This window comes from Amblyomma mixtum, chromosome 10 (genome assembly GCF_055824585.1).
Source record: "Amblyomma mixtum isolate Tamu chromosome 10, ASM5582458v1, whole genome shotgun sequence".
Lineage (NCBI taxonomy): Eukaryota > Metazoa > Arthropoda > Arachnida > Ixodida > Ixodidae > Amblyomma > Amblyomma mixtum.
The window spans coordinates 185,769,373-185,796,230 of record NC_143021.1 but is presented as its reverse complement, the minus strand read 5'-3'; the positions used below and the strand labels follow the sequence as shown (position 1 = coordinate 185,796,230).

The 26,858-nt window shown below is 45.0% G+C and overlaps 2 protein-coding genes across 3 annotated transcripts; both read left to right on the top strand.

Annotated features, from left to right (window-relative positions):
• The first annotated feature begins 518 nt into the window (after positions 1–518).
• Positions 519–21,841, top strand: LOC149327950 (uncharacterized). Its single transcript, XM_089563856.1, has 6 exons — positions 519–632; positions 3,095–3,204; positions 5,480–5,545; positions 16,061–16,102; positions 17,991–18,044; positions 21,668–21,841. Exons 1-6 carry the CDS (start codon positions 545–547, stop codon positions 21,743–21,745), a joined length of 438 nt encoding a protein of 145 aa, XP_089419982.1. The 5' UTR covers positions 519–544; the 3' UTR covers positions 21,746–21,841.
• LOC149327951 (uncharacterized) lies at positions 9,034–13,360 on the top strand. 2 transcript variants are annotated; one of them, XM_089563932.1, is made up of 4 exons: positions 9,034–10,695; positions 11,803–11,907; positions 12,374–12,459; positions 12,663–13,360. In XM_089563932.1, the coding sequence occupies exons 1-4, from the start codon at positions 9,307–9,309 to the stop codon at positions 13,183–13,185; spliced, it is 2,103 nt and encodes a 700-aa protein (XP_089420058.1). In that variant the 5' UTR covers positions 9,034–9,306; the 3' UTR covers positions 13,186–13,360. The 2 variants fall into 2 exon arrangements, with proteins under 2 accessions (XP_089420058.1, XP_089420059.1); XM_089563933.1 differs by lacking the exon at positions 12,374–12,459 and having other exon boundaries at positions 12,663–12,921.
• Positions 21,842–26,858: the final 5,017 nt, after the last annotated feature.

Genomic DNA, 26,858 nt, shown 5'->3' with positions numbered 1-26,858 from the left:
TTGTGCATAAACTGCCCCCCTTCCTTCACTATTCTCACTCAGAAAGGAGGTTTAAGATTTAAAAGTAAATCAAATAGGTCAAGTAAAACATCACGTAATGTTACTTGTTTTGCAGGTCCTCAATGGCCAGCTTGTTATTTTCCTGCTTCAGTGGGGTATAGTGGAGGTGTCTCGCGCAGCCTGCTCCAGTTAATCTTCCCAAGTTTTTTACTTTCTTTAATGTCATATTCTTCTCTCACACGTGTCAAAGCCAGCGCATTCGCTATGGCCGTAGAATGACAGGTGCAGCAAAAAAAAAAAAAAACAACTGAAACTTCGACTTTTTTGTTTAAGCAGATAGGCACGAGCGTGAGCGATTATTCATTCGGATACCCAAAGGTTGGAAAAAAAAGACAATAGCGCAAGATAATTATCAAGGAGTAGTGTCACGAGGCATCGCGAGAAGAAAAACAGCTGCAGTGCAGGTGCTCTCACTTAAATATTTGCGTATATGTTGCCATCACTCTCGCTCAGAGCTTGGGTATCGTAAAGGCTTTCAGAAGGCATGGAGCAAGTGCGTAGCTGGTGGGCACTGTGCTTGCTTTCTACGATCGCAGCTACTGCACAATCCTGTGCTTCGGACCCAAGGGATGGTAAGTGAGTGAACAGTGGTGTCAGAGTTAACATTAAGCTCTAAAGTTTAGATCGCAGTTCACCATGGTTATCGTTCCTGCGGTGTAAAACACCTACGTGGGCTGCTGTGTAGAATAAGCGAACGTTTACTTGTTCGTCGAGGAGCTGTGCTGCTTATGTATACGTTCTTGCACATTTATTCTCTTGGGTAAAACACATTCTTGGTGTACGGAAGAGAGCTTGTGTTCTGTTTAACCCTGTTTCATGAACATTATGGTCTCCCCGTAATAGGAAAACATTTGGACATACAATAAAATTCCCAACTATCAACGTATAAGCCTCATCGAAATTATTTGCAGCCCTCTGAAACCAAATTGTAGTCAACCTCAATGAACAGTGCTTTAGAATGTGAATTTTTCAGGGCCATGTTTTTATGTCAGCTTATCAGACCATTCACTATTCAACACTCGCGTTTTTGCACAGCGAAATAGCGATACGACGCAAATTTTGCCCAGGCAAGCCTGCAGATGTTACATGCTGCGACATGATTTATTGGAACACAAAATATTTAGTAGAAACCACCTCTATCAGTCCGAAGCTTAGAAATCTAGTCACAGTAAGTGTCATATAATGAACGCTGTTCTCGACCTTCTTCCCAGAATCCCTAAATGTTGTACAGTGTTGTTTTGGCTCAGTCACTTACTGTTACACGCAACCATTATTGTGGTGGTTTAATGGCCGCGAAACGTGCAGTTCTTCACAGTAGGAAATCATACCTGCTGCGGTGTATTTTTTTTGTTGTACATGCAGTAGCAGTGTTGTCTCTAAACACTCCTTTACACAAACTATTCGTTACGCAACTGCGTCGCAGAGAACGGGAATTAACGGCGCATGATAGATATGTAGATAGCGATGTGTAATTCATAGATAGGAAGATAGAGATGTGTAATTCATGCCATTCATAGCAACAGGTGGCATCGGTATGTACTCAAATCAGCTTTCACTTGTGGTGAGGTAGAGTGGTTGTTGAATTATGGGATATCAAGAAGTTCACTCATGAACTCTCGTCACAACGACGCTTGCTTTGCATAAGCATTTACGTGTCTAGAAAAGATTGCGTCGTTTTCTTTTGTCCGTAATGCACGTTTCGCCATCCGAAATTGTGCCACATGGAAAATGCCGGTGTGTAGTGAAACCTCTGAACTTTGTCACTTGATGCGGCAGGCGACGGGAAAGAAACGAGGTCTTGAATGAGGGTGACCTCGGCCAACCTGGAGAAACAAAATGAATATTGCCGCTACTGGGTTCCGATCCCGCAGCGACGCGAACAGATAAGCTTTGCTGGCCACTGCACGAGAGAACTACGCTATTATCGCCGCGGATCACGCCTCCTATTAAACTGCAACACACTCTCGCACTGATCACGGCACGTCGTCCTACTCGATCTGTGCGCAAATTTCGAAAGGAAAGGAAACGCGCTTTTAATAGCGCTTTCAGGAGCGTCGCGATGCTGCCCACCTAGCACGCTTTCGCACAATGTTTCTTGTTTACCAAAACTAAACCACGAGAAATATTTATTGTGGTTAATTGTAACTAAACATATTTCTTCCTTTTCTCTCAGCAATGCGGAAAACTCGTTTTTTTTTGGGGGGGTGGTTTCTTTTGCGCCCATTCCGTGTTCGAGAGAGAACTTATAAGAAGAGCTGGTTGCTCTATACCATAGGACCAGTGCAGTTGACGAGACACAGTAAGCAGGATACCATACACCCCTTTGTCGCGTACTCCTAACTATTTCTCGCTAAAAACATTGCAGCTATTAAATATCTGTACTCATCATCATAGAAGTGTTTTCTACGGGCAATAATATGACCTACATACATTAAGCGTCAAGGTTTGACAAGTTATGGACATCACTGTATAGCATGGTTTACGCCTCTATTTTGGATTGCGTGACTTTATTGACTAAACTGAAAAACCTCTATTCAATACATGCTTTCTATTATACATACCCATCACGCAGTGAAATTTGTCTTTGCTTTCGTTTTCACACCAATATTCACAAAATGCAGAAGTTCTAATGTAGGCTACTTAGTACAAGCACAAGATGAAGTCAAGCGAAAAAAAAAAATGCTGTCGATAAAGGGAAGAATGGACCCTCACTACCTAATAGATTTGTGGTTGCAAATCATGCCCGAGCTTTCAGGTGAATTTCAGTGAAATTGTACAGCTTTTAAAACATGTATCAAGAATAAATTTTAATGCACATTGCAGACAAGTTTTCTTTTCTTTGTTCAAATACTTTTTTTTCGATCTGCCAGCACTTTCCTGGGACCTTTACTTGAGTTAAAATTTCAATTTGCGCTTCTTACTGCCGTCACCTGACAGTGCACCATAGAAAACCTGATGTGAAAACTGCGAGCTCTGCTGGGCTGTTGGAGACGTCATGTCAGGTGGGAAGAAACGCAGGCTTGGTTTCTCGCAGCTCTCTTTGTTTCAACTTCGCTTGGACGGCTGATAAACTACATCGGGAAGAAATGCTTTCCAATAATGCTGACAATGAAGCCATATCCTCCTGGTTCCCTCGTTATCAAGGTAATCTTCCTTATTCCCAATCGCAAAATATGTAAACGAAGAATCTGCGTGGTTTTCACGTATGAACATCAGCGCCTTGTTACACCAGTCTAGAACACTTAAACATTACGAAGATAACGCTTCTGACAAGCTATTTTATTTAAAAGCCTCGAAGTTTCCCATCACTTAGTTCCATGTATCGCGCCGAAAACCTTAAAATGTATTGAAATGAAGCAAGTGCACTTTTTATGTGTGGAAGTTCGGATTCTGACTAAGCATACATAGCTTTATTCGTTTTAAAACGAGTTTTGACTGATTCCATATAGTCCCGTTTTTGACTCTTCAAACCGCATTCCTGAATAGTCAGAAATTTGGCAATGAACCATCGTTTCTGGGAAAACTATACAAAGGTTCGTGTGATGAGGGAGTAATTACTGATTGCCATCCATCCGAGCGCAGCCATACGGCTGCGATGGAAAACCGCTCATTAAACAGGAATGTGCCAATATAGGAATTTAAATAGCAGATGTGCTAATAGCTCCCGTGCTCAAAATATCAATTCCCTTGAACAGCAATATATCTGGAACATGCTATCAATAATTTTCAGGGTGCCTGTGACCAGGTACAAAAAGTATGTCGCCTGGTTTCATTCTTTTCTAAACCGCAAAAAATTTGGCCCTACATCCCATGACAGTTCACTCAATGGCCGCTCGTCAAGCAGATCCATACCGAACAATTACGGACAAAAGCATATTTCAGCCAGAAAGAGCTTATGAACGCAATTTTTTCACATGTTGTAAGATGGCACAGTAGCAAGGCATGTATCCGCACATATCCAGATGGCAGGCTTTTATTTTCTTGCGGTTAACTCTTTTGCTATCATCAAAAGCGTTTCCCATAGGTTTTCTATGGCAATCTTAACTGCTCGATCGGATTGATAGAAACAATTTGAAAGAAAACTTTTGCTACACATCGTAAGAAGGATGAGTACCTTAAATATTTCCAAAATAGTACCTTGCAATTTTTTCAGTGCTACAACTTTTTCTCCGAGAATGTTGGACATGTACATTTAAGTTGAGGGCTAACAAGGCGGAGGACTAGCTAGCGACTGAGAATTTTACAGAAGGAAAGAGAGAGAGTGCCGAAGGTTTATTGGGCCGTTGAGGGAGGAAATACGAAAGTGAAGGCAACTAACGAAATGAGGGTTCTTCTTTCGAACCGCAACAGTGTGAATCTGTGGAATGAAGCTGATAAGGTATGAAACCGATATCATGAATCGTTGATCTGTAGGCTGACATAATTGTTGCAAAATACCGCCGCGGTAGCTCAGTGGTCACGGTTCTCGGCTGCTGTCCCGGAAGATGCGGGTTCGATCCCGGAGGGGCGGTCGGATTTCGATGGAGGTGAAATGCTAAAGGCCCGCGTACTGTGCAATGTACGTGCACGTAAAAGAACACCAGGTGGTTGAAACTTCCTGCGCACCCCCCTAGGGCGTCCCTCATTAACTTAGTTGCTTTCGGGCGTTAAACTCCGCAAACCAACAAACAGACTTTTGCAGAATGAATATGGGGAGAATGCAGCTAGGAGTTGTGAAAAAATAACACTGCATGCATCAAAACGAAAATATACCGGCAAAAAATATCGACCACAGTGCGAACAACCGCGACTGTGTAACTAAAAATAATGATCACACAGTTAAGCTAGTAGAGGAATAAGAAGAAATGGTTTAGAGTAGATAATGACGAAAGGCTGTGAAAAATAAACCGTACCCCGAAGATAGAGAAATTTACGGTTGTAACTTTAGAATGTTTACAGCGAGCGCTGCAGCCATTTACAATAGCAAAATCCGTAAGTAACCACTCAGTAAATGCGGATATCATTGATTGAATAAATATTTAGTAGAAATTGTTCATCTACGAGTAGTCTCCCATAATTTTAGACAACCGGGCTTACTGAAGCAGAGCATTGTTTCCTGGAGATGTGGGTAAGAAATATGCAGAGCCCTATACACCGATTAAGACTTTTAATTGTTAGAAGACTAGCCCTGTGTGCAGCCTCCAATTTACCAACCTTTTAAAATTTGATTAAGGTGTGAATATTGTTGTGAATGAATACTTAGAATACTTTTCCATGAAGCTTACCTTGATTACTGCGAATTCATTATGTAGTTGACGTATCACCAGGGATAAATGCAGTTCGGTGCCGAGTGTGTTACAAAAATCTCAATTACCTCACTTGTGTGCTTAAGAACATCTGCCGTTACTCAAGCTCAATAGCTATTCCGTTTTCGTTGCAGTTTATAAGCAGCATCTGTGAGGCAATCGATATATGTGACAAGCTGATGCACAGCGACAGCTTCCAGGTAAGCAATCTGCCAGGCATTTATTTGTCGAAATCACAATAGCACCCTAACGTACATCTCTGGAACATAGACGTATATTTTGTCTGACATCACTGCCTCTTTTTTTACTGCGTAAACATCTACTGCTCTAGAACAAAGACGTACAGTTTTTGCCAAGAGTAACCAGGCTGCATTGTTTGCTTCTGATCCGTATAGTGGAGCCCTTACGGCTTCCATAAAGTTCAAGAAGTTAGAGCGTGAGTGCTGGCATAACAGCTTTAATATACAACAGAGAAGCAAACCGTGCAGACAGGTTACTTTTGGTAAGGACTGTACATTTAGTCTGACATTCCTGCCTCTTTTTTTTACTGCGAAAACATCGACGCAATCGATACTGTGAACCCTGCTCTTCCCCTCTTGCTTATGGTAGTAGCGTAGTACGTGTCATCTGATTACTTCCACGTTGTTCTACCGAGGACGACCAATTTTTGAAATAAATTATACCATGTGTTTGAAGCATGATGGCCTGAGTTTCTTTAACGCGATGAACCTCAATACAATGCAATACAGTACAATGCAATACAATATATAATGCTTCACAATATGAACGTCATTTTAATGGGCCTCCACCATATGCGCATAGAAGGGGGAGCGGTGACGAGCTCAAGGCGAGGGTGCAGCTAAGGCCTTTCTTTCTGTGACAAGGAGACAGTTTTGAGAATTTCGCTTCATTAAATGACTTTGGGTAACGCATATTTACCATTCCTTAGATAATATTCAATCCCTAGAGATATTTACAAAATTACAAAAAAAATCGGTGAAATTTAATGCTGTAGCCAGGCTCATGCCAATTTTCTCATAATGCTTCGTAAAAAAAAAAAAAACATTCTACGGACGATTACGTAACTCCCTAGTGCGAAAATACAGCGCAGTTGTGTAGGTGTCTAAGGCTTTTTTGTGCTCATTGTTTTGCGTTGCGGGTTCGTCGGTACGTCTAGCCACGTTATTAGTTCGATAGTAGTATTATAGTTCATCAAGACGACGATGTGCAATGCACAGCGTGCGAAAATCTGTATGTTAGTTCCATAGACGTATTAGCAGAGACAAATGTGCAATGCACAGCGCTAGAGTAGCAGCTTAACACGAGACTTAAAAGGCTGCAGCGATAGCCTAATGCTCCCATCAGTGACCAGTGAAACTTTTATGTTCACCGCACCGCAGGATCTAATCTCAGTCGCGGCAATATTCATTTCAATTTATTTCTTTATGGTTTCGCTCGTTTACACCGAGGGCGGTGACGCGGCTCAAGAGAGGAACGGCCGCTTCAGAGCCGCACTATAAAACTGAAAATTAAGTCGTTCAATCTCGCTTCTCAGGCAAGCGGCCTGCACATTTAAAAATAATGAACGCGTCGAGCTTTCACGAACCACTCTGCGCCGCTGTGCGCACTGTTTGCCCAAAGATCAAGGGGAAGAAATGGGCTTGGGTAGGACATCTAACGCGAAAGCAGGATAACCGCTGGTCCTTAAATGTAACGGAGTGGATTCGATTCCAAGAGAAGGCAAGCGTAGCAGCGGGCGCCGGAAAGTTAGGCGGGCGCATGAAATCAAGAAGTTGAGGAGACGCACTGACTGTAGCTGGCATGGTTAATTGGAGAGACATGGGAGAGGCCTTTGCCCTGCAGCGTCCGTAGTCCGATCTGTGTTTCCATTCGGGTATGGCTGCCCATTTCATGTCGGCCTGGAAACATAACTTTTGCAAATTTTTTGCCCAATGTGCGTATAAAAACTACTAATACAGCAACTCAAACGCTAAATGAACTATATAGAGGAAACGTTTTCGCACTCGTGTTCTCGGAAAAAAGCGCTTACTGTATCTGTCTCTCACAATGTAAAACCATTATATTGTCACTAGCTGATAGAGCGTGTTCAATTCCTCATACTCGCCATTGCATCCTTAGTACCCATTTCATGGCTGCATTTTATCTTCGTTTTTTTTCCTTTTACCTCTTCCACGCTGCTCTCCTTCCGTCTTTATCTCCCAAGTTCCCCTCCCTACGCAGAGTAGCATGCCAGCGATATTGAAACGCCGGCTAAATTCTCTGTATTCCATTAAAGAGTCTCTCTCTCTCTCATAGCTTGACACGTTTCAGGAGGCTTTATTACGTTACTGGGCCGCAATAAACGTTTTCAGCACTCCAGCGTACGCAAACCACTCATCACTTTCATTTAATATTAACACCTTTAAGGCCCGACGAGTGATGTTACATAAGGGGTGGGGGTTTCAAATAGCATGGGTAGCAAGTATTTAACGGAAAGAAAGATGACTGGATACATTTTCGGTGAGATTTGATGAGCACGTGATGGCTGCGATGTTGTTGAGTAGGTGGTTTCAGACTTCAACAGCCCGAGATAAAAATGAAGCGGCAAAGGTCACAGTTCGAGCACGTGGTCGGGAAATTTAAAAAGGATGACGAGTGCGGTTAGATATGCGGGCGGGCAGGACAAAGTATGTTGGTCAGGTTTAGTGAACTATGGAAAAAATTATAAAATAAGCAAAGGCTCGCAATACGACGATGCACTAAGAGGGGTAATAAGCCAGATTTTGCTTTCAACGCTGACGCATTGTTATCGTGAGAATGTGAATAATGAATGAATCTGAGCGCTCTGTTTTGAACGAATTAAAGTTCGTTGATAACGTAAGCATGATGTGGGTTCCAAATGGGAGATGCACATTCCAGATTGGATCTAGGAAGATATTTATAGGCTAATAAGCTTATACTTACAATTATGAGCAGATCGCTTTAGTGAGAGATTTTATTTCAAACTTGGTAAGAAGTTAACTTAAATATTCTTATTTTGTGATCTTTTCAAGAGATTTGCCGAAATAAGGACAGGATAGCATTTCAATTCATCGGCTATATAACTTTACAGTAAATAACTTAATACTTCAAATCAGGGCCCATGCGTATATACACTATCAATTGTGGTTACCAGAGAAGAAAAAATTTCACAATAAGGTAGTCTTACCCGAACAAAATGATTGCGTCCGAAGAAGAATGGTGAGAAAGTGGATTTGTTTTATGATGTTCTGTGCCCCCCGCTGTAATGCCCTAGTGGCGCTGCGGGTATTGTATGAATAAAGAATAAAAATGCTGTGGATTTACACATTACAAGAGGTATCTTGCTTTAATGGTGAGTTTTTTGGATCGTTGGTTGTTAATGTAGAATAGTTTTATGAATTTCTGCAGAAATAAACATTAGAGGACTTCAGGAACAATTTTCGAAGTTAGCGTGTTTCTGTTGATAGTTTGTGCATCAGTTCGCTTTGTAGTTTTATCATTACACCTATCAAAAATTTATGAAACCATAAAAATGTTGAACAATGATAAATGTAATAATAAAAAATAATGGTGCTTTTGCGAGTTACTGAGGCAAACATCGAGCGTTTTCTGCTTTGTGAACGCTAAGAAATAGAGATAATGAATGTGACGTACTATCGTATGTGTATCGTATCGCAACCTGCGTGCGCAAGATAGCGCTGTGCCCTCGCCCTGACTTGATATTGTGTCCCCTCTTTCTTAACCCCCTTGCCACTATTTCTCTTTAAATATGCTCGCTGAATAAACAGCACGGCATTGTTCCCTTCACACTGGCATGCGTCACTTCACTGGACAACGAGACGAAACATGGTGTCAGAAGTGGGATAAGGCTCGGCCTAAGGAACGCCCCTGCACCTAGGACCTGGAACGGCTGCCGGCGGCGTGCTGCTGGAAGCAAGAAATGGAGCGCCTAAGGCCGCCAGAACCACTGCGTCTAACAGGAGACGGCGGTCGAAGTTGGAAGTTGTTCAAACAGAAATTTGAACTCTTTTTGCAAGCAACGTCCAGTTCCAGCAAGCCAGCATCAGAAGCAGAAAAAACCACTGCCAGCAAGCCAGCATCAGAAGCAGCAAAAACTGCACTCTTCCTTAGCGTGGCCGGTGAGGATGCAATTGAAGTGTTCAATAATTTTTTGTTTGCCGACGGGGAAGACAGAGAAGACTACGCCACCGTCATTGCGAAGTTCGAGGAATACTGCGTCGAGCAACAGAACGAAGTACACGAACGGTATGTGTTTCGTTCACGGATCCAAGGCGAAGCAGAGCCATTCGAACAGTTCCTTCGCGACCTAAAAAAGCAGGCCATGAATTGCAACTTTGGGACAAGTGCAGACGATATGGTTCGCGACCAAATTGTATTCGGCACGAACTCTCCAAAACTGCGAGAAAAAATGCTGCGGGAAAAGAAGCTAACTCTGGGAAAAGCCGTAGATTTGTGCAAGGCGGCAGAAACATCAGCACGTCAGAACGAGTTCTGGAGTCGAACAAAGAAACTGTCCGAGATCAACGCTGTCTCTTCGAGTAGAACCGGAGTGAAGCTACAACAGCTCTCGAGGCGAGTTTCCAGGTGCAGTCGATGCGACCGCACTCACGCCCCACGACAGTGCCCTGCCTATGGCAAGACTTGCTATTCGTGCAGCAGGCCCAACCACTTCGCATCGTGCTGCAGAGCGAATGCCCACGTTCAAGAAGTACAGCACGAAGGTGACGATTTTGACGTTCTGGACATAGCCATTGGCAGTGTCATAAGCAACCGCGACTGGTGTGTGAAGGCCAAATTTGGCGGCAAGGAGGTGACGTTCAAGGTCGACACTGGCTCCCAGGCGAATCTTGTACCTATGTCACTCTTTCGGACGTTAAATGCAGGTGCACTGAAGCCCAGTGGTGCCGTTCTGCGGTCGTACGGAGGTGGTATCATCAAACACTGCGGCACGTGCTCAGCGCCGGTGCAAGTAGGTGAACGAAAAATTTGCACTGAATTCTTCATAGTCAAGAAAAACCACCAGGCCATCTTGGGACTTCAAGCCAGCGAGCTGCTAGGTCTACTTCGCCGCACAGTGGACACCGTCACCTCGACCTCTTCTCATGAAGTGGCTAGGGAGTACCCTGGGCTCTTTCAAGGAACTGGGTGCTTACAACGTGAATACAGGATACTGCTGCGCAAGGACGCTGTGCCCGTCGTTCAAGCTGCTCGGAGGGTGCCCATTGCCTTACAGGAGCCATTGCGTACTGAGCTACAGCGAATGGAGAAAGAAGGAATCATCAGAAAGGTCAGCGACCCAACCGACTGGGTAAGCCCACTAGTCATTACACGCAAGAAAGACGGAAAAATGAGGGTGTGCATGGATCCGAGAAGGATCAACGACAGCCTGAAAAGAGAGCACTACCAGATGCCGCGTCGGGAAGATATCGAGGCGGAGTTAGCGGGAGCTAAGTTCTTTTCTCGTCTAGACGCAAATGCGGGCTTTCACCAGATCCCGCTTGAGGAGCGGTCGTCGAAACTTTGTACGTTCGCAACGCCCTTCGGCCGGTACTGCTTTCTCCGGCTTCCTTTCGGGCTCGCGTCCGCCAGCGAGGTGTTTCAAAAGGCGCTGAATGAAGTCTTTGACGGTGTTCCTGGAGTACGGGTGTACGTGGATGACGTTCTCATTTGGGGCACTACCAGAGAAGAGCACGATGAACGACTAAGATGTGCACTAAAAGCAGCTGAAGCTGCAGGCCTGACATTCAATGTTGCAAAATGCGAGTTTGGCGCCGAAAAAATAGCATTTTTAGGCGACGTGATCAGCGGCGAAGGAATAAGCCCTAGTCCGGCCCTGGTCGAAAGCGTAAGGAACATGCCAAAACCACAAAACAAACAGGCAGTACACAGGTTGCTCGGGGTGGTAAATTACTTCAGCAAGTACTTGCCATCCCTAGCTCTGCGAACACCAATTCTCCGCTCTCTTCTAAAGAAAAATGTTTTATTCGAATGGACGGCCAATCACGAGAGAGAGTGGAAAGATATATGCGACGCGCTCACCAAGGCACCATTACTCGCAATTTTTGACCCACAGAAAGAAACAAAAGTGACGTCAGACGCGTCACAGAACGGCATCGGTTCAGCTCTGCTACAGCGGCACGGCGTAAATTGGAGGCCAGTCGCTTACGCGTCGAAAACACTGACAGAGTGTGAACAGCGCTATTCACAGATCGGAAAAGAAGCGATGGCTCTCGTATTTGGCTGTGAGAAGTTTGACCACTTCACATACGGTCGCCCAGTCTTGCTTGAAAGTGACCATCAGCCGCTAATAAATATATCAAAAAAGGCCATAGCAGACATGCCGCCGAGATTGCAGCGGTTTTTCCTGAGACTGTTGAAATATGATTACGCTCTAACATTTGTTCCGGGTAAACAGATGCAGTTGGCAGACATGCTCTCAAGGTCGGCGGGTCCTGCTGACATCAGCCACTCGGAGACAGAAGATGTTGAAGTCCATGCCATCAGCATTTTGTCTGCACTGGTGAGTGACAGAACAGCTGCACTACTTGCGCGTGAGACGGGAGCTGATACCTATCTCAAAGTGGTGATGCAGGACCTCGCAGACGGGGTCACGGTTGAAGGTCCGCTCAAATCTGTGGCTGCTGAACTTTCAGTAGTGGGTGGAATACTGTTTAAAGGAACGAAGGTCGTTATACCTCGAAGCATGCGGGCCGAGACATTGAAACGCATTCATGCTGGGCATCTTGGCATTGCGAAGTGCAGAGCAAGGGCAAGGCAGCTGGTGTACTGGCCAAACATCAACAGTGACGTTGCATCGATGATTGAGGGTTGTTCAACCTGCAGAAAGTATGCTTATAACCAACCATCAGAGCCACTGATGCTCCGCGCCACTCCAACCCAAGCCTGGTACCGCGTTGGTGTCGACATATTTCAATATGGCGGAAAATACTACCTCATTGCTTACGATGCCATGTCGAATTTTCCAGATGTCGAGGAGCTCTGCGACCAAACGGCATCCGGCGTCATCGAAAAACTTGGGGCCATGTTTTCACGATTCGGAATCCCGATGGAGGTATGCACAGATAATGGCCCACAGTTCTCCAGCCATGAGTTCGCTCTTTTCGCTGAGCTGTACGACTTCAAACATGTTACGTCAAGCCCGATGTTTCCTCGGTCCAATGGGCTGGCCGAAAAGGGAGTGCAAGTAGTAAAGCGTATCCTCAAGAAAACCACAGAGGCGAATGAAAACTTTTGGCTTGGTATGCTCAATTACAGATCAAGCCCATTGGAAGACGGCCGGTCGCCCGGCGAACTGCTCCAAGGGAGGACCCTGCGCACGACTTTGCCAGACTTTCGACGTCAGGCTGTTACACGGGTCAAGAAACATGAGCAGGCGAGTCACGCCACCCGATGCCTGGCCCCACTTCAAAAAGACGACGTCGTGCGCATTAAGGGGACAACGTGGGATCGCAAGGCCAAGGTAACTGCAGCGGCAGCTCCTCGCTCCTACTACGTGCAAACCAATGATGGCAAGACGTTGCGGCGCAATCGACAACATTTACTGGCAACAAAGGAGAAGTTTGACACTGAGGCCTCAGACAGCGATGAATCTAGCGATGACAGCATTTTAGCCCGGGAAGAGTCGTCAACCCTACCACCGGCACCAGCGGCTCCGGTTATGCCGACCAGAGACACCAGTCCGGCGCCCCAGCAACCCCGCCGGTCCGCACGTGTGAGAAAGCCGCTTGACCGCCTTCATTACGACGAGAACTTCAAGCAAATCAGCCACCAGCGTTAAATGTGCTGCGAAAAACTGTGACGGAGGAGGATGTATCGTATCGCAACCTGCGTGCGCAAGATAGCGCTGTGCCCTCGCCCTGACTTGATATTGTGTCCCCTCTTTCTTAACCCCCTTGCCACTATTTCTCTTTAAATATGCTCGCTGAATAAACAGCACGGCATTGTTCCCTTCACACTGGCATGCGTCACTTCACTGGACAACGAGACGAAACAGAGAGGATGCTCTCACTTTATGTCTTTGCAGTGGTCGTCTAGCGACTAGATAGACGGCCTTGAACTAGGGACGTGCTGAGAGATGCGGGAGATGAGGCGAGGAATGCGCTAATCTCTTATGTCTTTCGTGCTTTTTTTATGAAGGGTGCCCGAAGGTGCAGGTTCTGCCGTGGGTACCCGGCAGTGAGCTCGCAGGCGCCGTTGGCAGCGATGCAAAACTGAGGACAGTGCAAACAACAGCTAACGCTGTGAAACTTCTTACGTCGGTGGTGCTCGGCGGTGCGCGAGACGTTGGGAGGAACCTGTTGGACTCGGAGGTTGCAAACGCAATTTTGCTCGTAGGTGCACGGCACTGAGCTGTGCGGAGGGCACCGTCTAAGAAACAGTTTTTAGAAGGAGCTTAGGACAGCTAACGTTGTGACATACAAAATATAACAACCCAAAAGAGTGTCAGGCACATTCATAAAAAATGGTGAGGACTCTTCACGATGATCATGTTTTACGGGATGCGAAAGCAGCCCTTGTGAGATAGAAAGGGAATTGCACTCTACTAACGCACTGCGTAGCTAAAGAGTTCCCAACTGCCTGATAAACAACATTATCTGATAAGAATACCTAGAACCGCCAAACGCCACAAAGCGAACACAATTTTCGTAAACAAAGGAAGATCTGCCTTTGTCTTTTTGAAAGGAGAGAATAATTTGCAGCAAATTCAAGGGGTCATCGGTGCGTATAAGCGACGCTCATTCGCTAGCCCCCCTCCCTCTTAGCAGCCAGCGCCACCTATCGAGCAGTGGTGTGATTATTGTGGGACTGCTGCAGCGCAGCTGGCGGGGCAGAGAGAGTAGCATAGAGCGAAACTGAAAAGTTGGCAGAAGAAACAAGCAGTTAAATGTTCACACTGCATAGCACGGCCTACTAGGGGTTGATGTCAGAGCTGCGTCATTTTCGCAGAAGTAGTTTAAGAGCGGGGGCTCTTTCTTGATGCACCAGAGGAACATAATGCAAAGGTGCTGTTGTTGTGAGGTGCCACTGAAAAAGCTTGGCAAACAGCACGCCGCCAAAAAAAATAAATGCATGGGCCGCAGTATTTTCTCATGATAAATGCTTTTATTTTGTGGGCTTACAGTTCTGTCTGCTTCTAGAGAAGCTCTATCACACTAGTGTAGCTAATACGGCCAATACGAAAATGAGTTGCCATTGCCAATGTTAGAATGTTTGCCAAAGCAATTTGCTGTGCGGCTGCAGTTACTGCGGCCAGCATTTTTGCCGAACGACGGTGCTAAATCTATCTAGTGAGGACTAAGTAAAACGTTCAGTTGGGCATGTTGGCACAGATGCATCTTTTGTAAAACAGCGCGAACAACGTTGGACAATAACAAGAACGACACGGGACGAGCGCTGACTCTCAGCAAAAGTTTTATTAGCAACAGCTGGTGCTTATAAAGGAAAAAAAAACTTGTTCTTCTTCTTGTCAAACGTTGTTCGAGCTGTTTTACAAAAGATACTGAGGACTGCGAAATACTCCAGGGGTGTATATTTTTAGTTTTAGAACGGCACGGCGAAACACGAAACGGCCGTTTCCTCTATGCGGCCGTTTAGGGAAGCACAATCACCCCTCCTCCCTGAGAGTTCCAACGCGCATTAGGTCGTCAGAGAAAACGGGGAAAAAAGTGTGTGTCAGATTCGGTGTAAAGGTGCTGTTTGTTTTCGCAAGGCGGAGATTGATTGATTGATTGATTGATTGATTGATTGATTGATTGATTGATTGATTGATTGATTGATTGAAAGTCCTTTATTTTGAGAGGAATGCATAAGACTACTGTGAGGGGAAGTGAGGAAGTATCTTTTTTTTCTATCTGGAGGGGCCGCACAGCTGGTAGAAGAGATCTTATAAGCGTTAGCCGAGTGTTCATGTAGTTCAGCCGACGAAAGCAACGTTTGAAAATTGGTTTTTGAGGAAACTAAAAGGCGGAGTAACTGCATCACATGTCTGTGGACACCCTAACCGCGCCGCAGAGAAAGGGATAAACGAGGGTGTGAAAGACGAAAATGGTGCCGTAGCGGAGGGCTCCGGAATAAATTGCACTGATATCGCACAGCACATGGGCGCCTTTACGTTTCTCCTCAATCGAAACGCGGTCGTCTGGGTTGGGTTCGAACACGGGAACTCCGGCTCAGTAGCCGAGCGCTCTAACCACAGAGCTACCGTGGCGGGAAGAAAGGTTAGTGGTGAAATCAAACCGCAGCCATTCACTACAGCATCCCTAAAAAATAATGCGCATCTATGGAACATAAAACTCCAAATACGGCACGCAGTACCATCGCAGCTTGCTGCGGTGCTTCGGGGTGCCGACGTCATGGACAAACACCGCATGAACGTTACGACGTAGAGTGGGACCGTGCGGTGGTCCAGGGACCCAAGGGGGGTCTAAACACACTTGCCATGATAAAGTTTTTCTCTCTCTCTCTCTCACTCGGCCACAGCATTACATATGAGGTGAATGTTCTTAACAGGGCCAGGTGGACAATGCTGTTTGTCGAACTAGTCCATCCGCTGTGGTGGCTCTGTTATTTGCGTGGGTTAAAAAAAAAAATATTGAGCTGAAAACGTAACGCTGTTAAGAACATTAAGGAAGACACTGTATTTTCTTACGCAGGCGAATATCCCCTGCATGCAAAATTGGCTATGGGCAAAATGGGTGAGTGCTCCTTTTCACCAGATGTAAATTACGATAGGAATTCTTAAACAGGGTACTTTGTTTGATGTAACACGAGACTGACTTTTTTGTCCAGTTTTTATTCACATTAGAGAAAAAATACCTCTGTTCAGCATAAGAAAGAAGCTATAGGGTATGTGATGTAGGAGGAATTGCGTACGAAAATGTTCAACTTTTAGACCATGTGGCTTGCATGCACCATATCATGTGCAGAACATCTGGCGCAAAGTAATTTTTGACACTTGAGGTACGGACACACCCGAAACCTGATGTCCCCACGTAAAATTTTTACATAATAAAAGCGCTATAGTCGAGCATTTCACCGGCATGCTTATCTACACGACGGTGACTTGGCGTGTAATTTGTTGCGCATCGCAAATCTTGCGAATCGTTTATGGCGAGGTCAGTTGTCGTGCAACGTACAATGCGTAATTTACTTTTTTTTCCGAATTATTCCCACCATAGCCTAAGAGCTTGCCACTGTAGAGGCTTCTGGGTGTTAGATGCTTAGTGAAAAAATATTCAATAGGTGAAAAAAATGGCTGGAGTTAAACGTGGCTGGAACCTAGTTACACGAGCGAAAGCTCTGTTAAGCATGGTCTCCACTGTTTCAAATCAATTGTCGAGGTCATAGTCAAGGTCAAAGGACAGGTACCCAATGGTCGTAGTCATATGAACACGTGCTCATGCTACCATAGCTTGGGCCATACCACCACAAAGTTAAACACAGTTTGACCTTGCGATGCATTGAAAGTCATTGTAGATGGGGTGGCCACTGTCTCAACTGAAATGCAAGGTCAAGGATAAAGCGTAAAGGTCAAGGTCAGATGCCGAATGGTCATAGTAATATGATCACGTGATCAGGCTACCCTAGCTTGGGCCATACCGCTTCGCAGTCAAGTTTGGTTTGAGGCATTCAAGGCCGTTGTCTAATCCACATCAAAGTCGGAAGGAGTAGAGCTCTCGCTATAAATATTTAACGAATATTACGCAACTCGCAATGCGGTAGCACAGCGTCAGCTTACATGAGACAAAGATAGCACGCGGAGAGACGCAGCCCGTCCGGAGTGTCCACGCACGGCCCCTGTCGAAGCCATCTGCCCCTATCCTTCCACTCACGTTCTTTGCCAGGATGATCCACTGCGTTTGCAGTATAGCCCTTATTGGACGGCAAGACCGGTGGCTGCGTATCTGAATCCTCCACAGCCTAGCGTTCTTGTGATTCGAAGCGCACCCTGCTATCGATAACGCTCTGGTGGGTACAATTTCTCTCACACACAACTAAAAATGTATCTCCCACATACGAAGCTCCCCGTACCTCTCACCTCAAGAAGCGCTGCACAGTCCCACCCCCTACAAAGTTTCCACTCACCACACGACCATTTACCGGCACTCTGTGAAACCCTTCACCTATCTGAACTCCACGTCGGAATCAAATTCATTTAATGCAACGATTCTCGATAAGGGTAAAAGCGAAGTGCACTACCATTACTGGTAACACAGAAACACAGAGCGCGCACAAGGAAGTCTGATCGTGGATACATATTTTTGTGACGAAAAAGAGAAGCGTGCTTCTTTTATTGAAATTCGACTTAACCCCTGACCGCTCGAAAACCGTCTTTGTGAAAAATTAAACAATCCTTGCTGGAAAAGTGCTTGAAGCGTCAAAGTTCCTATGCTGAAATTTAACGCAAATCGCCACCCCTGAAACAACATTTTCGTGGATACCAAACTCCTCCATAAGAACGTGAGTCAGCTGTCAGTCGTAAGCCCGATTTCACTGAGGAAAGAGTAAATATCTGCAGTAGAAATTGTGCAGTAATTTTTTTGGCGCAGTAAAAAAAAAGTTTTGTTTTATTTTTTTTCTCAGCTAGGGACAGGTGTGGTTCCCGTTGACCAGATGCGGATTATTGAGAAAGCTTCCGTGAGTGTCTTCTTTTTGAGATATTTTCGCATTTTTATGGCAGTGACCATCAGCGTCACAACAAGCCCTGTACGGAACAGGGCAGACCTATGAAATCATGTGGCAACCTTTTTATGTGGCCTCTACAGCTATCTAATCTAAGAAATATTGGACGATTTACAACTGCCTAAGGTAACGGTACAAAGGCGTTGCCGCTGCTTGTGTGCCTTAGACTCCCAGGTCTAGGACAGCTAGTCGAACGTAGCGTGCACGGAAACTCATTTTCAAGTGTGTAGATTGAGTTGCTTACATAACAACATATTTTTCCGGTTGCACCTACTAATTGGTACCTTGCCAGCTGTCTTGTTTAGGAGAGTAGTTTGGTGGCTAACGTAAAAGAAAACATGTTCGGCATTCCGCACGGCAATGTGAAGAAACAATCATTGCAGCAAGCTCAATTTCAAAATACAGGCTGCGCGAGCCCTGTTTCGAGTTTTTATCTTTTTTTGCTTTGCGTCGATCTACGTATCTTTATAACAACATTGGTGATTTCGTAACCACTTTGCGTCTCGCACAAGTTTTCGGGATCGTATCACATTTAGTGTTAAACTTCTGCAGTGGAGTAATAAGCAACACCGCAGCACAAAAATTTTATTCACACACTGTGTCGCCGCAACGCATCACTTATCCGGTCGCATGTCTCATTTTACGTCCGGCCGTAGTCCACTATAAGGAATTAGTCATGCTTTACTACGACTGCAGTAACAGCAGCTCTTGGCGAAAACATTGGAGCGATCTTTGTGCAGTCTCGGCAAGTAAAGCCTCCACCCGCCACAATTACCCCCCGCCAGCCACCTCCATACCAAGCCCTCTTATTAGGGATGCGCCGGATTACACCTTCGATCTGCATTTCTACCGCACCCCTATCCCCTTCATCATTTAATGGCGGCACCTACCAGCCCCCTTCACTGCCAAACCCTACCCTGCAGTACCACCACCCGTCAAAATTCTAACTGCATAGCCCTTCAGAAGGCCCACTAGACTACCACGCAGCAGTGGAACCAAAAAGCGACGGCGAAATCGAATTCAAAGACGTGTTGGCAAAGACAACTCGCCAGAAACGCAACCCACCACCATCCTCCCAACCCCACTCCAATAGCTAGGGCTAGGGGGCGGGTTGGGGAGGGAGCTTCTCCTGCCACACAAACACACACACACCGCCACCAACGACTCAATTCCCACGATAGCTGCACCCTGCAGATTGCGCCGCCCTCCACCCTTCACAGCGCTACTCTCGTGAAGCGACGCCCACTATCTGTCTACCCAGCACAAATTTCTTCAAAGCCTCCACTCTCACGAAGCCTACTCACAAGCCCAACAAAAGCTACAGCAAAACAAGGTACCAAAGCCAGCTGCCCTGCAGAAGCACCGGCCACAGCCTCCCTTGATACCCTCTGGAGCTCGCGTTTACCCTCAGGAAAAATTATGTCAAGTTCATGACGCTTCGGCTTAGTGGGAAACCATTCATTACAGTAAAAGTACCAATATCGAAAGTAAATCCAAATGCTAGCGTAGCTTGCTGGCGTCAGGCTGCATCGCATTAGAGTTTTTTTTCGGAGAGATTTTTTTTTTCAACTCTAAACTTATAGACCAAATAAACTCAGTTGCTCAGAAGAATTCGCTATTATGACGAATAAGCATACAAGGCTTGGAAGCGCCAAACACGTAATAAAAGAAAGTAACACAGGAGGATAGCAACAATAGCGGAGTTCTCGTAACTTCAATCAGTGGTACTGTCTTATCTAGAATCCTCACTCTACCAGTATAAAAATTTCGTTTTTTCGTGCGATACTTTCGCGGTGTTGTTACAGATACGTCTTTCCTGTAATGATATTCCGGCAGTTCTTGCATTTCAGTGCCGTTTAACAAGCAGCACTCGCTTTTAATATTTTTGTAGAGAGAGCTACACTATGCTACCCAATCGAGCATTTCGCCGAGAGCCTGGAAGGCCGATCGTGCGCATGCGCCAAACAAGAGAGCAGCAGCAGGTGCGCGCCGCATGACGTCAGAGTTGTCCGCCGGCGCCTCGTGAGGGGCCGCTCCGGGCCGACTACGCCCATCGGCGCCGCGCGTGAATGCTCTTGCGTGGCTACCAGAGAAAGGCACAAGGTGCGCAAGGCATGCCGCCAGAGCTCGTACGACGCCGCTGCCGCGTGTGGAGTAGTGTGGATAAACTGTGAATGTGCGGCTGTGTGTATAAAAGCTGACCTGATACGACTCGGTGTATCGCATTCGTTTCGCATAGGTGACGAAAAGGAGACTCCAGCCACCGCAATGCGGCGGTATCGATGTATTTCCCCAAACACTTCTTCAATGCATAACATTGCAGTTGCAACATGCGTAACCAAGGGCGGAACTGCAGCTCTCGTTACGCATATCCTGGCATAGCTGAGCTAAGCTGCTACCAATTTTTTTTCCCTCTCACGAGTGTAGGCAATCGTAGGTGGCGTTATTTGCTCACAGAACCAGCACCGACTCTCATTTAAGGTTATGCATAATCAGGACCAATACCACCGTAACGCAAGTAACCAAAATAGCTGTATGGAAAACAACTTTGACTGCGACATTCTCAAAATTTTAATCAAAAATTTTTCCTTCGGTGGAGCGACAGATATGCGCACTCATTGCGTGAATACAACAGCAGAATTTATAAATGTGCGCGAAACGCTCGTGCCATTCTCACTGCAGGCAGCGTCTGTTGCAAAATGTGGTCAAAATTCTTTGATAGTTACCACTGTGTACTAGACGATGAATATATCGTGAGTATCGCCTCCATTTTGCAAAAGCGTGAGGGTAATGCTGAAATCTAATAACACGAAGAAACATCAGGTAATGACGTACGTTCAGGCTTACACAGGTTAAAGTTTCTGCATTTTCCCGAACCTATAGCGTGAAAGGTGGCCTTTGAATAAACGGCGTGTTTGAGTCCCAGGTCCTAATGTGCGACAGGAATGATTCCAAATCACGGGGTTTTTGAACCATCCGCCAACGTATTGATGACTAGAATGCTATTTCCACTTTTTCGTGCGAGTTGCACGGTCTTCCTTCGTAATCGATGGTGTCGCGGTATTTCTTGGTTTAACATGCCGGGGTGATGTTTTCAGCATTCACTTCAATACGCATGCACTTACAGTAGCTTTGCATTTCAGGCATTGTACAGTCATGATCGCCTAGATCATTTTTACTTACTAATTTTAAAGCGTTCTTAACTCATTTGTGATCCTTTTCTACACGTTTCGTAGCTTATCTTCATACAAATCTCCTATGAGTATTACGTACCAGTCTGAGTTTACAGATCTTTAAATGGTGCTAATTGCTAAGTTATATACATGAATATATGCATAAACGGCTTGAACATATACCTTGTGCAGAACACCAGAAAACGGGAAATTGGCTACAAAATGTTTCCTGAAATGAAGCCTTGCTATATTCACTCTGCGCTCTAAGTTAAAATAGTGGAAAATGGCAACTACCTCGCTGAAAGCACAGCAATACACCGATAAGAAATGCGCAGACTGTCATATATAGCTGTGAGAAGAAATTTAATGCAGCATCTTCGAGTAATTGTTTTTTTTTTCTTTCAGCTTTGCGCTGCGGAAACCGCACCCTCAAGTCGAGTTGCCAAGCATGCGTTTGCGTACCTCCTGAAGATATCAGGGTGAAGAATGCCAGTCGTCGTTTGTTGGGGAAAGCTGATTTCCGTGCGCTTCGAATGGGGCTTTTCATTTGTTCTAAGACAATAATTTCAGCACTGGATTTCATGAATTCTCTTACAGGATAAATAAAATTTATATATGTTATTATAGGGGGCGAGCGCATCAATGAGCAAACTTTGAGTAAAGCAATTGCGTATTTAGAATTGAGGGGCTTAGCTTCCCACAGAACACATCGGTTGAGACGGTAGCGGTAGTGGAACGCCAAAAATGACGAGATCACATGGAGTTCTTTAACACGACCTTAAGTCGCACAGCTCATGTACGTTTTTGCCTTTACATCCTCCATCTGTGGTGGCTATACTTGCATCGCCAAGGCTGATTATGGGATCGGTATGGCGATGTATGCCGGGATGCGTCGTATCAAGCGGGAATGGATGGTTAAGCGAAAAAAAGGACAGTCCTGGAATTGAAATTTGAACACTATAAGAGATGTTAGGACGAGTACAAAACCTGGAAACAGGACAAAAACTACACTGGGTAAAGAAAGTGCATAGTGATTGCATAGAGTGTACGAGCCGGCACCGATGCACACAGGTACAGGAGCGGAAGTGTCATCTGTTATCAATGATGCACCGCTATTCGATACAGGAGCGCCATGTCGTGCCTTTTGCTGTCCACGTGGATGTTGAATATTCACCGCGGCTTCAGCTGATAAAGCTGCTATTACTTCAGCACATCAAGTTCCACTAAATTTTTCTTCGCAGCGCTTCATGACACGAAGTAAAATTGACATTGCAGCTATAGGGCCAACACTGATAGATACATCAAGCTGCTTAACGGATGCAGGGGTTGGCCACTATTATGACCTTCCATGTGCACGGTGCTGTTCATAAAAATATACTAAATTTTCAACTCCGGCTGTTGGGTTGTGCTGCGAGAGCTTGCACGTAAATCTCACCTAATACGTGCCTCCGCTACAAACTTTCGTGCAATATTAACTGACGTAGCTTCATGACAGATCATAGGAGGAGCAAGGACCATAGTTTACTAATTCAAAAATATTAATACCAATCACATCTTTATTTGCAGCCCAGTGTTTCTAGACCAACTCGGTTCCATAATTAGGGACGAGCAGCAGCAGAAAGCGGGCTTCGCTTCCGCCTTGCTATCACGTGTCGAAGGCTATTAACATACACGGAAGGTAGCATTCCCGGAGTCTGCTTTTTGGCGCACTTTGTGAGCCGGATATGCCATGACTGAACGAGACGGCTCCTGAAACGATTACGTTCTATGGTCGACACGCTCACTGCTTCCAAGGCGATTTCGTGGTCGGAGCGCTTGCAGTTCTCGGCGAGGGTGTTATTTTCTGAGTTCTTTAACCGGCATGCATTTTTGTGTCCCGCAATTCTCTCCTTGAGGCTTTTTGCTATCGTCGATGTATGAGGCCGGGCACACGGAGCGTGCAGTTTCGTAGACAACCCCCTGTTGCTTTTTTTTTTGAGCTGTGCGAGAACCCTCTTATGGTACCTATGGCATAAAGACTGCCAACTTCGAGGCCCTCGTTAAGCTGTTCAGCAGACAAGGGAATGAAAAGAGGTGATCTTTATGACATACATGTACATAACGAAACAAACATGAAAAAGTACAGGCGATGTCATTTCTTAAATTATGATTTTCATTAATGGAAGATTAATAAAACCAGAAGAAAAAAACCATGCCGCCGGTGCAATACGAACCCACAACCTCCGAATTTCGCATCCTGTGCTCTACCAACCTAACTACAGTGATGGCTGTGCAATCTACTGCTTTTGGGGGTATTTATGTGTACTTTACCCGAACCTTGAGAGCGTTCACCAGCGTCACCTTCGTCAAGAGCGGCGGACGTAGTACGCCTGTATTACAGCGAGTGCCACTTAGGAACGTGGTTGAACGGTGAAGCTGGAAGCTATGCGATAGTCCTCTTATGCTAACTATGGCATCAAGGTCCGGCAGGGCATCAAGATCCTGTCATTCAGACCGAATAGATGCTAAGTGACTGAGAACTGATATCGCTGTAAAATATAGGTTTGGCTGGAGAACACCTGCGTTTTAATCTTGAAGTGCGCAGCTTTCGTCTATCTGCTAATGTGCCAGGCACGAAATGCATATCTATTGCAGTGGGTGAGCTGCATGATAGCTGCTAACATACAGAACATTGTATTTTTCGACACATCTTCATCAGCACTTCATTGTTCGAGCATTGCTTCGTTTATTTTTTCTTCCAGTGGGCACATTTTATTAGTTTTTTGTTTCCACAAGGCGAAACAAATTAGGCTTCTCCCGATGAGGTCATCGTATTATACCTCTCTTTCATCAGCTTGGGCGTTATTCGAGATAATAACCTCCTCTGATAACAAAATACCTCATTCTCACCAGCCTACGGCATATTCCCCCCTCAGAGCTGGACTTGCTCTTTAACTGTGGATTTTACCAGCAGTTATACAGTGATAATTCTTGTGCACAAGAACTCTTACAATGCCAGACAGCTAGCTGGTTCTGAGCCAGCGTTTTAAGCATGGCTGTACGGAATAAAAGAGTCATTGTTATAAGTGGGTGACTGCACGACTTACAACAATCGGCTTACGAAATTTTCCTCCGCAAAAAAATAATATTGCTGTCGAAAATAAAAAAATGCCTCAACACGTCACAAAAACAGCATTTCAACGACACCACAGAGTTCGGCTTCCCAGTGCCTATTCTTGCGAGCTTCAGCTAGAGTGAAATGTCAAGCAAAACACAATGTTCCAGAAGCAGCTGCTAGAACTGGTGGCACTGACTAAATATGAAAAAAAAGGAACCCCATTTCTTTACATACTTCTAGTGCATTCAAGAACTGCTGGGCTGACGCTTTGCTTTCGAAACTCTGCCCGCGAGGTCGAACACAACTGCACCGGTGTCAAGAAAGATCACATGGTGCAAAACGGACAAGATCCACTGAAGCAATATGGCAACCGGAAATTGTAGGCGCGGTGTTCTGAGATAGTCATGCAATTCCGCGTACCTTCTCTTATTGGTGCACAATATGAGTAGTAGCACATTATGGTTACAAAACATTTCGCATAAAAATTACAAACAGTGTGCCAGCCGAATCGGATTCGCGCTATCGTCGTGCCTGTGCTCAGCAGTTGTGCTCAGCTGGCCTCAGCAGTTGTGACTTTTTCAGAGCTCGACGCACGCTCCGCCTGACAGCATGTAGGAAGATAAACCACATGCAGGTAATCGGCGCCGGAGTTGGATAGCGCATGCTCGTAGCTCAAAGCAAGCCGTCCAAGCGGCGAAAGTGATGGGTACAGGCGATAAAAAGGGATGTTCGCATCTTTGCGAACGTAGAATGGTAATCAGGGACGTTGTCTCACTTTTTACAATGCTATGTTTTGCAGGAAGATTATTTCGCATACTTGTCGGCAGTTCTAGTTTTGGCGCGTCTGCAAACGCGATACAGATAAAAGTGGTTTTGGGGGAGAGAGCCCATATTCTATCATTTCATTTTTTTCCAAATATGTTTGAAATGATTGTTAGTATTCATGGCGAAGGGGCATCTGGGAACGAAGAGCACCATGGCACCAGATCAATCAATCAATCAATCAATCAATCAATCAATCAAACGTTTTTATTTTCATCACAAATTGATGAGGGTTGGTTCAGGCAAAAAGTGGAAACAACTTCCACTTGAAACAGCCTGAACCCCCCGTATACATGACTTGCAGCGCGGGGGGACACGTGTACAAAACAAAACAAAAAAAAGAACACGAATAAGATTTGCGTGTGAAATAAAGAGCAAAAAATTTGGCACTTAAGCTGTACATTCTAGTAATACAAAAAACATATCAAGCAAAGCGGTCACTAGATCTCAAATATAAAAAAAAAGTGCGTCAAGTGATTAAAATGCGGTGTCAGGCACAAACAACATAAATAACATTACAATCGTAAACATATGTCCCGGATGTCTCTCTGATTGCAGGTGTCAATACAGACGTTGTTCAAGGTAAGCTTATTTAGCAGTGTTGGAACGCTATGGCGGAGCATTTGATGACCATATGTAGTGCGTGAAAAGGGGATCCACCAAAATTCAGGATTTCGAAGAGTATATGCTGGGTCATTTGGTTTTAGCGCGCACATGTCCAGAAAGCTGTCGTGGATATGGTGAAGGGATTTTTTATACCTTGTCGCTAAGTAATATTCGTAGAGCTTTGAAATTTTGAGGATATTGAGGCGGGTAAACAACTCATCCGTGTGAGCTCGGTATTCAGCGTTTGCAATAAAACGAATTGCTTTCTTTTGCACACGAAAAAGCTTTTGGATATTTGTTTCCGTGGTACTGCCCCAGACCAAAAAACAGTTACTGAGATAGGGCAAAAACAGTGCATTGTACACTATGAGTTTGATTGACACTGGTAAACAGGAGCGATATTTTGCAAGAACACCCGTGCATTTTGAAAGTTTAGATACAACATTGTCAATCTGAGCATTCCAACTCAAATTTTCGTGAAAAATAACTCCTAGTGCTTTAACAGAAGGTGAAACGTTTATAATGGAGTCCCCCATGCATAAATCAAAGTCTTTAGAAATTACACGTTGCCTAGGGTGGAATACGACTGCTTTTATTTTTTGTGTATTTATGATTAGAGAATTATGTTCACTCCAAGCCCTCAGTTTGTCTAGCGTACTGTTTACAACTGGAATTATTGAATCAGGAGTGTCGCCTTTAAAAAGCATAGTTGTATCGTCTGCGTATATTATGTACTCTGGTCTGTTGTCGATGTTCGTGATGTCATTTATGTACAAAAGAAACAACAGCGGACCTAAAATGCTTCCCTGTGGAACGCCGGTTTTAACAGTCAAAAAAGATGAGGCCTGCTTTGTTATTACTACACATTGAAGGCGATGCTGCAAATACGACTTTATAAGAGACAGAGGAGTGCCCCGAATGCCTAGAACTTCCAATTTTCTTAATAAACGCTGGTGGTTAAGGCGGTCGAATGTCTTAGAAAAATCTATAAATATACCTAGACATATCTGTTTATTTTCAAAAGCACTCAAAATAATCTCTTTTTGCTTCAACAAGGCGGTTTCAGTAGAC